At 36.6% G+C, this 15,087-nt stretch overlaps 1 protein-coding gene across 3 annotated transcripts in view; it reads right to left on the bottom strand.

Annotated features, from left to right (window-relative positions):
• The window catches only part of LOC150098116 (polyamine deacetylase HDAC10-like), a 420,755-nt gene that overhangs the window by 229,491 nt on the left and 176,177 nt on the right, over window positions 1-15,087 (bottom strand). For all 3 annotated transcript variants that reach the window (XM_090406206.1, XM_090406205.1, XM_090406204.1), the window contains one exon: window positions 181-270. In XM_090406206.1, the coding sequence (XP_090262332.1) occupies window positions 181-270 (90 nt within the window). The remainder of the gene's footprint in view (window positions 1-180; window positions 271-15,087) is intronic.

Genomic DNA, 15,087 nt, shown 5'->3' with positions numbered 1-15,087 from the left:
GTAATCTATTCATGAAGACACTTCGTGTGCACACTTGATTTGCTTATGTTTGGATAAAAGATTAAACAAAAGCAATTTAAACTAATTTTCTGTTTAAGCTGTGTGAGATAAACTATGGAAAAACTAAAACTTTATTGTGTCTTTATGCAGTAATAATTCTTATGGCACATATCTTCTCACCTCCAAAATTACGCAAACTTTTCCATTAGCCAGTCCCATTAGAGAATGAAGAAGATGTGTATAGCAGGCAGGAGTCACTTCCATCTCTCCCTGTAAATGAAAATTTAGTATTAATATTGCAATTAGACTTCCAATGAGTCACAAGACTCTTCATAAACCAATCACTAAACTTGCCATGAATTACTTAAAATACAATGAAGTTAGAGCATCAAGTGCCTTCTGAAGCAATCAATGCATCAAATATATATATATATATATATATAGAAAAGTTTTTTACCTTGGGTATAATATATGTTAAAGATACCAAGCTATTTTAACTATTTTAACCCTGGTTTTTACTCCATTTCCCAAGTAAGCAAACAGACAAATATATATATATATATATATGTGGTGATCATATATTTTTTTCAAATATATATATATATATATATAAGTCAAGTTTGCGCCTGCACGTAATGCAAGTCTAAGTGACCCATAAGGTAGTACAAGTCTAGGCAACTCGTGGTAAAGATGAAATAAGCTCTGATCACTATTCTAAATATTTACCCTTAATGCAAAGCCCGTCTCCTCGAGGAGATGTATGATGCTATGCATTAAAGGCAAGTGGCCACTACCCAGACCGGTTGCGACCTTTATTGATGTCTCATCAGTGGGAGCCAGGCTTAGAAATACCAAGGTTAAGTAATACAGAGCTTATAAGTATTTTACCAAAACAAGTTACCAAAAGGTGCTTTGACCTTATTAAATAAAAATCTCAGGATGAGAGATATATGTAGAAAGTTTTTTACCTTGGGTATAATATATGTTAAAGATACCAAGCTATTTTAAACCTGGTTTTTACTCCATTTCCCAAGTAAGCAAACAGACAAATATTTTACTCCATTTCCCAAGTAAGCAAACAGACAAATACTTATAAGCTCTGTATTACTTGTAAAGTAATACAAGTTGTTGCCTAGACTTGTACTACTTGTAAAGTAGTACAAGTCTAGGCAACTCGTGGTAAAGGTGAAATAAGCTCTGATCACTATTCTTAATATTTACCCTTAATGCAAAGCCCGTCTTCTTGAGGAGATGTGTGATGCTATGCATTAAAGGCAAGTGAACGTGCAGGAGAACGTTCACTTGCCTTTAATGCATAGCATCACACTTGCATTACGTGCAGGCGCAAACTTGACATATATTTGTCTGTTTGCTTACTTGGGAAATGGAGTAAAAACCAGGTTTAAAATAGCTTGGTATCTTTAACATATATTATACTCAAGGTAAAAAACTTTCTACATATATCTCTCATTCTGAGATTTTTATTTAATAAGGTCAAAGCACCTTTTGGTAACTTGTTTTGGTAAAATACTTATAAGCTCTGTATTACTTAACCTTGGTATTTCTAAGCCTGGCTCCCACTGATGAGACATCAATAAAGGTCGCAACCGGTCTGGGTAGTGGCCCCTTGCCTTTAATGCATAGCATCATACATCTCCTCGATGAGATGGGCTTTGTATTAAGGGTAAATATTAAGAATAGTGATCAGAGCTTATTTCACCTTTACCCCGAGTTGCCTAGACTTGTACTACTTTACGGGTCACTTAGACTTGCAATACGTGCAGGCGCAAACTTGACTTATATATCTGTCTGTTTGTTTACTTGGGAAATGGAGTAAAACCAGGTTTAAAATAGCTTGGTATCATGTATGTGTGTGTGTTAAATATACCAAGCTATTTTAAACCTGATTTTTACTCCATTTCCCAAGTAAGCAAACAGACAAACAAGTCAAGTTTGCGCCTGCAAACTTGACTTGTTTGTCTTGTTTGCAGGGTCAGCTAGACTTGTAACAAGTGTTACAAGTCCAGCTGACCCTGCATGGAGTGCAAGATCAAGGCAACTCATGGTAAAAGTAGAATAAGCTCTGATCACTAATCTTAATATTTACCCATAATGTAAAGCACATCTCCTGGAGGGGATGTATGATGCTTTGTATTAAAGGCAAGGGGCCACTACAGTAGTGTCCCCCTTTCTACATATATATATATATATATGACAGAATGATCATTGACTCGGTTAACATACATAGTTTTATGAAAAAATTGAATGACTAGAACCGAGATTTAAGTAAAAAAGGTTTTAATATAAACACACTACTAGTTTCGGCCTGTAATAGCCTTCTTCAGGTGACATTATAAAAGAAAAAACACTAAACATTGAGGGTTAAAAGACTATGAGCAACATAGACAGTCTTTATACATAATTAGCATGAAAACGTTGTAGTTGTATTTGAAGCTGTTCTTTCGTTTGTTGCATTGTTGGGAGAGTGCGTGCTTGCTGCATCATGATGATAACCAAAGGCACAAAGTCTGCTGGAAAAATCTACTAACATCTTCCGTTGCAGTGATGAAATAGAGAGAAAAATTGTGGAATCTAGAGAAATCATCTTCAATCCTGTTCATCTAAATAACAACTTAAGCTACAACCTCCCAGATAGTCATTCAGCTGTAATCATGTACTGGCGTTCAAGTGATGCAGCAAGCACGCACTCTCCCAACAATGCAACAAACGAAAGAACAGCTTCAAATACAACTACAACGTTTTCATGCTAATTATGTATAAAGACTGTCTATGTTGTTCATAGTCTTTTAACCCTCAATGTTTAGTGTTTTTTCTTTTATAATGTCACCTGAAGAAGGCTATTACATGCCGAAACTAGTAGTGTGTTTATATTAAAACCTTTTTACTTAAATCTCGGTTCTAGTCATTCAATTTTTCATAAAACTATATATATATATATATATATATATATATATATATATATATATATATATATATATATATTTCTTGTCATGCTGTACCATCATTTTGTATTTTCAAATTTTTCATGTAGTACTATCATATCCTGTACACCCCTTGAGGGTGCATGGCAGGAATTTGATGATGATGATGTTGATGATGATATATTTCTTGTTTACTATATCCATATGCTTCTAGTCATTGCAGTACATTCAATTTTTCACATAGCAGAGAAAGGAACTTGGAGTCATATCCAGCAACTCTGATGCTATCTAGGAATGACTTTTTGTTGTTCTCATCCTGTAAAAAAATCTTGTGTCTATTTCCTGAGCATTCAGAATGACAGCCATCTCTCTGGTAAGCAATTCTCGCTAACTTGTCTCAATTACTCCATTTCTTCTATTTGAAGAAAGGAGGATGAATGAGACCAGCTAATTAAATATATATTTCTCCAATCTATCCTTCATAACAATACCTAATTAATTTTACACAATTCTAAACCATTGTTTCTCAACCCTTTTTTAAACCATACCCTTTTGATAAACATAAAATATCGATCCTTTAATTTTCCCTCTCAAAAGTTTTTTCTGAATAATTTTATTTGAAATTTCAAAATTAATGATTTGGTGTAGTGGTGTGGTTTGGAATTGCAAGTGAAACAACTTATGTCTAATATAGCATTTACTCTAGGCACTTTGTTCTGTGGGAGAAAAACATGATTTTCAGGAAGGCTCTGCCACCTTTAAACTGAAACTGCTTAACTTGCCTTTGATGATAAAAAGCTATGCTAAAATAAAATATACATTACTGTAAATAGCACATTATTATTATTATCATCCCAAGATCCCCATGGAGTCAAAGACTCATCACAAAAAAGTACTTTGTCATACACAGCTCAACATACTGTGCCTTAAACATATTCAAATTCTTTGCAGACACCACACACTCAGGCAATGCATTTTAATCTTCACAACTGTCCATGCAAAAAACCTACTCTTATTTCCTTGCTAACCCTCCTTATACAGCTTCCAAGGATGACCTCTTGTTTTCCCCCATCTCCCACCATTTTATGAAAAAGCTCTTCAACATTAATCCTGTAACAACCCCTTATCAACAAGTACATCTCTATCATATGACCTCTTCCTCCTATACACTAGACTCTGTAAATTTTATCTTCTCAACCTTTCTTCATACTCAACGTTCCAGAAACCAGAGATTACACTAGTCAATCACTTCTGGACCCTTTCCAATATCTCGTTATCCTTTTGAAAACTAGGTGACCAAATCTGTGCACAGTAGCCTTATGAGGCCTAATAAAGGCCCTCTTGTACAATGGAACCAGAATCTCCTTACTTCTACAAATCAGTGTCCTCTGCATCATTACCAGAATTCATTGTATTGTCCTCACAATTTTGGCAATGTGTTATCTAAGTTTTAGATCCTTATCCACCATCACTCCAAGATCTATTACCTCTACTTCCAACAACATATCCCTACCAGGAGTAAATTCTACATCCCCATCTTTGTTTTCCAAATTTTAAAATCTGATATTTACAAAATTCAATGGGCATCACCACTCCCGTGTCCACCATACACTAAGTCTATTCAAGTTTTCTTGTAAAGCCACATCATCTACTCAATTCCTCATTGTTCTTCCCAACTTTACATCATATGCAAACAACTGAATATCCCTATTTAAATCTTCTCCATTATCATTAACACACAGGTTAAACAGCATGGCCCTAAAACAAACCCCTGAGGAACACCATTAGTGACTTTCCGCTTCCAGGTTTTTGTTTCCCCATACAACATTCATAACACATATATTACTATAATATAACATAATATATAAGAAGGATTAATTACTCATCACTTTCACAATGCCCTTTGGTTGGAAACAGCTGAACTTGAATTCTCATCAAGAACATAAGGAACATTTATAGAAGAGGATATAATAACAGGAATAGAAGTCGCTGGGTACAGCATTTTTCGGCAGGATAGGAAGGGAATGTGTGGTGGTGGAGTACTGCTTATGATATGTGATGACCTATGTCCTCTAAGAGTGGAGACTTTGGAAGGCAGTGGTACTAATGATTTTGAAAGCATATGGTGTGAGGTAGAGGTGGGCAAGACAGGATATTTAGTGGGGTGTTGCTACAGACCCAGGAGCACAGAGGGTAGGGACCAGGAAATGTTTAGACAGTTGAGTTTAACAAGTGCAAGAAGAATGATTGTTATGGGATATTTTAACTGCAGTAGCATAAATTAGGGAAAGGAAGATGCATGTAGCAATAAGGGAATGGAATTTCTAGAATTCTCGAGGGACAAACGTCTTAGGCAACATGTAATAGAGGGAACAAGAGGTTCAAGAGTTCTGGATTTTGTTATAGCATCAAAAGAGTTGATAATAAATGAGAGGACATCTCTCCCACCAGTTGGAAAGAGAGTGACCATATGGTTTTGACTTGGAAAATGAAAAGACATGCAGGAGTATCAGAGAGACGGGAACGTATGTGGAATTATAAGGCAGGTGATTATAATAGTCTAAGACGTCAACTTGGGGAAGTTTCATGGAGGGAGGAATTGGAAGGCCGGGATATCATTAGTGCGTGGGAAACTATGAAAGAATATTTGTTAGCAGCAATGGTAAGCTGTATTCCACGAGTGAAGAAGAGGACACAATTTGGAGTAAAGTGGACAAGACAACTGAATATGCGAAAAAGAGGCTATGGAAGAGATATAAGGAGACAAGTGAAGAGAAGATGCATGAAGAGTATAAGACACAGGCCAGAAGAGTGACTAGTATGGTAAGCAAGACGAAACTGGAATATGAGAGGAGATTGGCCCTAAGATCCAAAGAAAATCGTAGGGAATTTTTTAGACATGTGGCAAGTAGTAGGAGAAATGACTGTAGAAGAATGATATTGTGAGATAAAAATGGGAATAGAGTGACTGATGCAGAGAACATAGTGGAATTGTTCAATGAACACTTTATTGGAGTATTTCATTCTGGAGGAGTCAGTTTTAATGCTAGAGGGATTGGGCCGGTTCGAGGTTTAGAGGTACAGGAGGAGTGTGTTTCAGATACTGAGTACTCTGGATGTTAGTAAAGCTGTGGGTCTGGATGGTATTTCACCACAAGTTTTGAGAGAATGCGCTAGGAAACTGACAGTGCCTTTGACCTGGCTTTTCAATGAAAGTCTAGCTGCGGGAAAGGTGCCCATGGAATGGAAGCAAGGTAAGATAGTGCCATTGCATAAGGGCAGTAGCAGACTGGAAGTATCTAATTATAGGCCAGTTTGTGTGTCATCAGTAGTTAGTAAGATCATGGAGAAAGTAATGAAGGACCGTATACAGCATTGGGCAGATGAGAGTAATGTTATCTTTGAGAGTCAACATGGATTTGTGAAGCGGCGCTCTTGTTTTAGCAATGTGCTAGCCTTTTATGATAAAGTTACAAGAACATTAGATGAGGGAAAGGCATATACTGCCATTTTCTTAGACTTAGCGAACGCATTTGACATGGTGCCACATAATAAGCTGATATTTAAGTTGCAGCACATGGGTCTGGATGTCAGATTAGTCAACTGGATTCAGGATTGGCTGTCCGATAGGTATCAGAGAGTTGTGTATGGTGGGGCAGTTTCAAGGAAGCAGAGGGTTACAAGTAGGGTCCCACAGGGCTCAGTACTGGGACCTATATTGTTTAACCTTTATATCAATGACATTGTCAGTGGATTGCAAGGGGATATTCAGTTGTTTGCGGATGATACGAAGCTGGAAAGGATTATTAGTAATAATGCAGATGCAGCAGCCCAGCAAGAGGATTTGAATAAGCTAGATAGATGGGCATATGAATGGGGATGTTGGTTAATGCAGCAAAATGTAAGGTCGTGAGGTTGGGAAACATCGATGGGATGCTGCATACTCTATGGGAGGAGTTATACTGGAAGAAGTAGGGGAGACAAGATATCTGGGGTTGATGATTGATAGAAACCTGAAATTTAGGGGACATATTGCAAAGGTGGTGAAGGTAACATGGAGGATTGCTGCAATAATGAGAAGGATGCTGAACTGCAGAGATAAAACAGTCATCATTCCACTGTATGAGATCCTGATCAGACCACACTTGGACTATTGTTCTCAGATTTGGTCCACAGGATTTAAATGGGATAAATTAACTGTGGAAAGGGTACAAAGGTGGATAACAAAGATGGTTTCAGGACTGTACAAGGATAGTTATGAGGATTAACTGAGGGAATGTGGACTGCTGAGTTTGATGGATAGAAGAAGGAGAGGTGATATGATTGAGACTTTTAAACTGTTGAGAGGTGGTAACAGGATTGACACTGGGGAGTTCTTTCACTTGGTTGAACAGCGGGAAGGAGTGATGACAAGGGGCCATCCCTGGAAGTTACGAAAGGAAACTGTGAGCAACAGGGTGAGGAGTGGTTTCTTTGCATGGAGGGTGGTTGAACCATGGAATGCATTGATGGAGTGATGAGAGTGAGAACGGTCAAAGAGTTTAAGGAGTGGTATGATAGACTTTGTGTTTCTTAGGAAGGACCGCCCACGATGAGCCATTTGACTCCATGGAGGCCTGAATAATATAATAATAATATTATTATTATCTTTTGACTCCATGGAGGCCTGAATAATAATAATAATAATAATAATAATAATAATAATAACAATAATAATAATAATAATAATTATTATTATTATTATTATTATTATTATTATTATTATTATTGTTATAACAGTTTTCTACTTAAGATGAAACAGCTCATACAAAGGTTGAAGGATTTTTCCTCATAGAAATATGTTTGTTTGTTTGTCTGATTTTTTCTAGTGCAAAGCTAAACAATTGGTAGACAACACACACACATTGACAGACAGAGCAGACCAAGAGGTATGATTAACTGTCCTATCATTACCAGAAATTAGGTTTATATAAAGCCAATAGTGGCTTTATACTTGATAACAGACCATTGGGTTTGACTGGGAAAGGAAGTGGGATGGACTAAATTATCCATTTTTGTTTCATATATATATATATATATACAGTCATAACCCGAAGTTATGTGGTATTTGGGACCAACAAAAAGCGCGTAAATCGAATTTGCATAACTCGGGTATAATTTTGCATACAAACATACAAAAGATTAGTTAATTGGGACCAAAGGTTGACAAAAACACTTATATTTTTTAAGAAATATAATCATAATTGTAGTTTTTCGTACATAAAAAAAAGAAAGTTATTTCGATGTCAATGGTTTCATAAAATCTAATAAATTCGTCTGATGGCATAATGTCTTTTTCTTGTCACGCAAAATTTCTTCATAGCAAGCTAATGATTTTTTTTTATTCCTTACCTTGTGGCTACAATTCGTTCCTCATTAGAATCTATGTCCTCCAAAATCTGTAAACCTTTCTTTTATGATTGTTCTTACTGTGGATTCCTGTAGATCAAATTTCTTTTCTAGCTCACAAATTTTCTTTCGACCTTCAAAATCCTTAATAATGTTGAGTTTTGTTTCCAAAGTCATTGTTTTTCTTTTCTTGCTAGCTGTAGAAGAATTGGACTTGCTTCCTTTGGATGACATTATTATTTTTTATGTGATAAAATTTTTATCAAGAACATAACATTAAACAATCACAAGGTTTGTAAACTATAAAAGTCGTGTATGAATGGAGACTGCACGAAACACGTCAATGCTTGTTCACAGCATGTGCGACACTGGCAAATGCCGCCAGCACCGGAAAGATACGACTAGTGGTGAGGCGTGAAGTGGGACAGGAATACGTACATATATGAAACCATGTAACTCCGGATTCACGTAAGTCGGGGTATAACTGTGTATGTATATATATATATATATATATATATTTTTTTTTTTTTTTTTTCCCCTTAATGTAGATAATATCATCAATAATCTTCTGACATTTCAGAAGCATTGCATTGCCATTATCAGGGATTGTGGAACAATGATATGTGCATGCAGGGAACTAAATGAGGCAGAAGAAAAGCAACCGAAGTTGGGCCTAGAGTCCTAAATGGCATCCCCTAGTAGGCTAAATTTGGTGGTCTTGTCTGTTAGGCTGAAGATATGAGGATGAATGCTTCTCAAATTTCAGGGAGTTTCATGCATCCAAATTTGTTGAGATTTGGAAAGTTTTTAATGGCTGAGACAGATTCCAGGAATACCTCTCATATTTGTATTTGCTGTGGTGCAATAGAGTAGCCTTCTTCCAGCATATATAATTGAGAAAATTAGAGTATTATAGTGTATTAGAGTAGATTTTCGTGTTTTTAGAGTACTAGTATATTTATAACATATTTATTGTGATATTTTTGTGGTTTGGCATGGTACCAACACAACGAACAATGGCAGCAAAGACTATGTTGTCCAGCGATTTGAATTTGTGGGATATTGTTCAGTGCAGTGTATGCAAAATGTATGCATCAAGAAAATTAAAGAATATGTGGAAGGAAGTTGAAACTGGAAAGAGAATATGTATTAAGTGTTTTAAAAGTGAGTGTCTGTTAAAAGTGGGTGATGAGAACGCAACAAATACTGACAATAAGATGGAAAATGACATTAATAATGTTGAACATCTGGCCGTGGAAATAGAGCGAACGAAATGGATATCAATAAAGAAATAGCATGCTTAAATGTCATCCTTCATAGGACAAAGTGCAAAATGAAAAACAGCAGAAGTGGCAAGAGTTAACCAGGGCTGAAAAAAAAAAAGAAAGAAGCAGGTGATCTGAAAGAATAATAAAGACCAATCAAACAAACAAGAAAAACAAGTTAAGGAGAAAATTATGTATGGAGACTCAATAATCAGCGGAGTACTTGATGAAAGTATGACAAAATCGTGTTTCCCAGGTGCAAAAATTCACGATATTTGCAAATACAAATATGATTTATCTTTTTGCCATCAGGATGCAAAAAGATAAATCAAAGGAAATTATTGTCTTGGTTGGTACCAAAGATTTGAGATGCAAGAAATATTCTATGTAACGGAGTTGTCAGAAGAGGCGAAATTGAAGAGTGAGAAGGTGAAGATTGTAAGTCTGCTACCATGCTATTATAGAGGTGAATTGAGAAGGAGGAGGGCATTGATAGCCAATGAGGCTATACATAGATTTTGCAAAAGGAGTTATGTAGATTTTGTGGATCTGTGGTCTCTGTTTGATGGAAAGAAGGATTTGTACAAATAGGCCAGGAATTCCAGAGAATACAATGCAGATGGACTGCATCTGAATGGTTTCGGTGTTAGGTGTCTGAAGAGAGCTTTGTTTAACAAGCATGCTAATGTGCAAATTCAGGGAAACTTAAATAATTAGGATAGAAGCAAGTGAGTTTGTGTGAAGGCAACCATGAAGCGAGTGAGTGTGAGAATGACCAAGTGAGGAATGTAGTCTCTCAAGCAAAAATATTGAATAGGTTAGTCAATCCAGAAAGTAAAGGTGGGTGGGGGAATAAAGGGATGTTGCCATTTCTGTATACTAATGCCAAAAGTATCAGAAACAAGAGGGACTAGTCTTCATTGATTAGTGCAACCTTGCCAAATGTTATAGGATTTTAGTGAGACTTGGCTAACAGCAGATGATGTAGTTACAGGGATTGAATGTGAAGGGGGTTAGTATTGTCAGGGAAGATAGAGAAGATAAGATGAGGATGGGGGGGGGGGGGAGTAGTACTGCTAATGATAGCAGATGAATCGCAACCAAAAAGAATAGGAGACAGGTGAAAGGGTGGCTGTTCATTTGAAGCAATCTATTGTTAGATTAGGGCCAGTAAGACAAAATATGCAGTTGGTTGTTGCTATATGCCAGGAAGTTCCACAGATGATCTGGAAGACATGCATTGCCAAACTAGTACAAACAGTACAGGTCAAGTGATTATTATGGGAGACTTCAACTATGGAGATAGACTGGAAGGAAGGAAGATCACATGGCAGGAAGGAAATAGAAATTTATACACCTGCTGAGAGATACCGTATTTGCCGTCTTATGCATATAAGACACACCGTCCTATAAGAGGCACGCTCTATAAGATGCACCCCCTTTTTTGTACACATTTGTTAGGAAAAAAACTTTATCACTGAATATTATAATGAATTTACAGTATTTCAAATATAAAGTAATAAGTAAGTCTACTTTCAACAAATACCTAATCTAACTAGGAAAGAGTACCCACCTTTTAATCTTCTTCATCAAAACCCAGAAATTCATCAGGGTTTTGATGAATACAGAGGACAAACAAATTGTCCTCTGTACCATCCAGTGCATTACTAATACCACACTTCTGAAATGATTTAACCACTGTCTCAGTTTTCACAGCATCCCATGAAGCTGTGACTGACTCACAAACTTGCAAAATGTTAGGCCTCTTCCTTCTTCCTGATGACGTAACCTCAATATCTGAAGACTGCATCCAGCTGTTCCAGTTTTCCTTCATAAATCCCTTAAATGGTTTATTAATACAGACATCTAAAAAGCTAACTAGTTAGACCTCCTGGAATTACAGTTTTGTTTGAGGGCAAATCAAAAATCAGTGGAACCTCGTCCATGTTTCCTATTTGCACAAGTTCAAAATTTTCTTGTTTCCTTGCGTTAATGAAGAATTGATGAAATTCAATAATTTTTTTTTTCATATTCAGCTGGCATCTTTTGTAACATTTTTGTTTTAGTCCACATACATAGCTGGTTTCTCTTCATGAATCTTGAACACCATGATGATGATCCAGTAAAGTTGGCTATCCCTCTGTTAGTGGCTATCACTTTTGCTTGATGAATAATCATTTTTGTAGACCCTGAAAGTCCTGCTTTTCTGAGGTCTAAAATCCAAGTATTCAGTTCTGCCTCGAGTTCTGACCATTTTGCAGTTCCACTTCATAGGTTATGTTTACTGTGAGTTGCTTTTTTAGATCCTCTTCCTGATTCTATCAAGTTCTTATCATTTTCTCAGTTGGGGTGACCCGAAATGCCTCTCTGCAGCCCTGTTTCCATGTTCTTTACCGTACTTATCACATCATGTAATTTTATCCAAGGGTTTATTTCACCATAACTCTCCTTCAAACCCTTGGATAAAATTACATGATGTGTCCAACAGATGTCCCTACCCTTGTTCTCCAACATAACAGAGAACCTTTGCATGCACTATGAGACCTGTCTTGAAAGATAAGGTGCCCATTTTGAGCATTGATAATCTACTATTATCAATGCTTTATTTGACCAGATTCCACTGGATGTACATATTATCATGTGTAAACATATATTTCTTTGTTAATAAACCTGTTTACTCCATAAAATATATTGTTGTGATTATTCAGTACTGTTTTTTGGGAAATACTGTATACTGTATATAAAAAAATTGATTAAAAAAAAAAATTCCTAGCCCATGGTACAAAACATATAGAACATAGAAACTATATAAAGTTCGGCGATTCCAAGCGTAAGCAAATACCTGGATAGAGCAGCAACTGACCCTTGAAGGTTAGTGCAAACTGAGGCAACTCATACAAAGGGTGGAGTTAAGTTCACATTATGGGTAAATATCAAGAATAGTGATCGGAGCTTGTTCCACCATTTGTATGAGTTGCCTCAGCTTGCACTAACCTTCAAGGGTAAGTTGCTGCTCTATCCAGGTATTTGCTTATGCTTGGAATCACCGAACTTTATATAGGTTCTATATTCGGCATGAAACTCTTTGAGTTTCTTATTCAGCTAAGAAACAATATGGGATACAATATCCCTTAACTTAAATAAGTTCATGTTGCCAAATTGAAGCCTTTGGCTCTTCATTATAATTAGTAATTTAATAGGACACCTCTTGGCAATTCTCATAGAAGGGATGTAAGTTCTGTTCGCTACAAACTTGTAATTAACTTAGTCTACCTACTCACTGATGAGACCTCAAAAAAGGTTGCAACCAGTCCAGGTAGTGACCTTCTCTCATAATGTTGAACAATAATACAGCTCCTAGGAGTTAAGTTCACATTATGGGTAAATATCAAGAATAGTGATCGGAGCTTGCTCCACCCTTTGTATGAGTTGCCTCAGCTTGCACTAACCTTCAAGGGTCAGTTGCTGCTCTATCCAGGTATTTGCTTATGCTTGGAATCACCAAACTTTATATAGTTTCTATATTCGGCATGAAACTCTTTGAGTTTCTTATTCAGCTAAGAAATAATATGGGATATAATATCCCTTAACTTATATATAATTATATTTTTCTTTTTTTTTTTTTTGACATAGCATCACATAAAATAATTCTATGTGATACTTTTTAACAGGATACCTTTTTTTTTTAAGATAAATTAAGAATTATATATGAAAACAACTTTTCTGGTTATCAAATTGTCTTAATCTGAAAGTACAGCAAATGTATTAAACTGAAAGTACCTATTGAGTTCTCTCTCACTATGACATGGTGATTGTTACTATTATCCCAACACACCATGGATTCAAAGACTCATCTAGGAGGTCCTTTTGTCATACATACAGCTCATCATAAAGTGACTTAAACACATTCAAATTCTCTGCAGATACCACACTCTCAGGCAAGGCATTCCAATCATTCACAACTCTGCATGTAAAAAAAACCTGCTTCTCACTCCCCTGCTCACACCCTCCTTATACAGCTTCCAGGAATGACCTCTGGTTCTTCTCTGATCTCCCACCATTTGCTGTAAAACCTCTCCAACATTGAAACTATAACAACCCCTTACCAACTTGTAGGTCTCTATCATATCTCCCATCTTGATCCTATCCACTAGACTTTGTAAATTGCATATTATCAAGTCCTAATATTCAATATTCCAGAGATCAGAAACTACCTTAGTCAGTCGCCTCTAGACCCTTTCCAACATCTTTTCATCCTTTTGAAAACCAGGTGACCAAATCTGGGCATAGTAGTCCATGTGTGGCCTAATCAGTGGCTTATACAATGAAACAAGAATCTCCATACTTCTACAAGCGATGGCTTAGCTGGGGGGGAGGGGGGAGGTCAGGCCGCAGGCAGCACTTTGAACCTTTTTTAACTTTTGCAGTTAATTCTAAAATACAGTCTCGAGAACTCAGTTCCAAATATTGTAATACTACTGCAAAGTGTTGCTAGTTGTAAGAGGTGTTTTTCTAAATAAAATTGATTAAGAATTACCTACATTACTATGAAATAGACTTCAGCAATGTCATCGACGATTTTGCTAACAGAAAAGCAAGAAAAATAACATTTTAGAAGGTTGAAATTAAAGTTTTACTTCAAAAATAAACATAGTATTTTAATTTCTTTCCCTATACGTTGTTTTGACTTTTTGTAGTATTTTTGGTGTGTATTGAGAGGGGCAGCAAACAGGGACCGCCCCGGGTGGCAAAAGCGCTAGCTACGCCACTGTCTATAAGTCAGTGTCCTCTGCATCATTCCCAGAAGTCTTTGTGTTGTCCTCACAATTTTGGCAATGTGCCTCCTAAATTTCAGATGCTTATCCACTATCACCAGAGATATGTTATTTCCTCCACCTCCAACAATATATCCCCCATCAAGCATAAATTCTACATCCCATCTTTGTTTCCCAAATTTTAAAACCTTACAATTTGCAATATTGAACTTTCCTCTTCCTGGATATTGCTCCCCCATACATAACTTGCTCATACCTATCAGATAGCCATTCTCCAATCCGATGCACTAATCTAATATCCAACCTCATCCGCTCTAGTCTGACTATCAACTTATCATGTGGTAATCTATCAAAAGCCGTTGCAAAATCTAAGTATAGTACTGTGTATCCCTCTCCTCTGTTCAAGGAAGCGATCACCTTATTGTAATAAGTAAGTAGATTACTAAAACATGACCTCCCTTTAGCGAATCCATGCTGTCCATCAAAGATAATACCATTGTTGTCAAAGCAATTCTGGATCCTAGTTCTCACCAGCTTCTCAAACAACTTAACCACAACACCAGATACACAGATAGGCCTATAATTTGATGCCGGAGTCCTATCACTTCTCTTATGAAGTGGCATAGTCTTGCCCTCCTTCCACTCCTTTGGAACTCGACCCATTACAAGAATCATATTAAAAACATATGTCAAGGCAGACAATTCCCTGGCACATTC

The sequence above is a fragment of the Typopeltis vanoorti genome, chromosome 16 (assembly GCF_054136105.1).
Source record: "Typopeltis vanoorti isolate ZY-2024b chromosome 16, IOZ_Tvanoo_1.0, whole genome shotgun sequence".
Lineage (NCBI taxonomy): Eukaryota > Metazoa > Arthropoda > Arachnida > Uropygi > Thelyphonidae > Typopeltis > Typopeltis vanoorti.
Note: the sequence above shows the minus strand (reverse complement) of the source record. Positions and strands in the feature narration are given on the sequence as shown.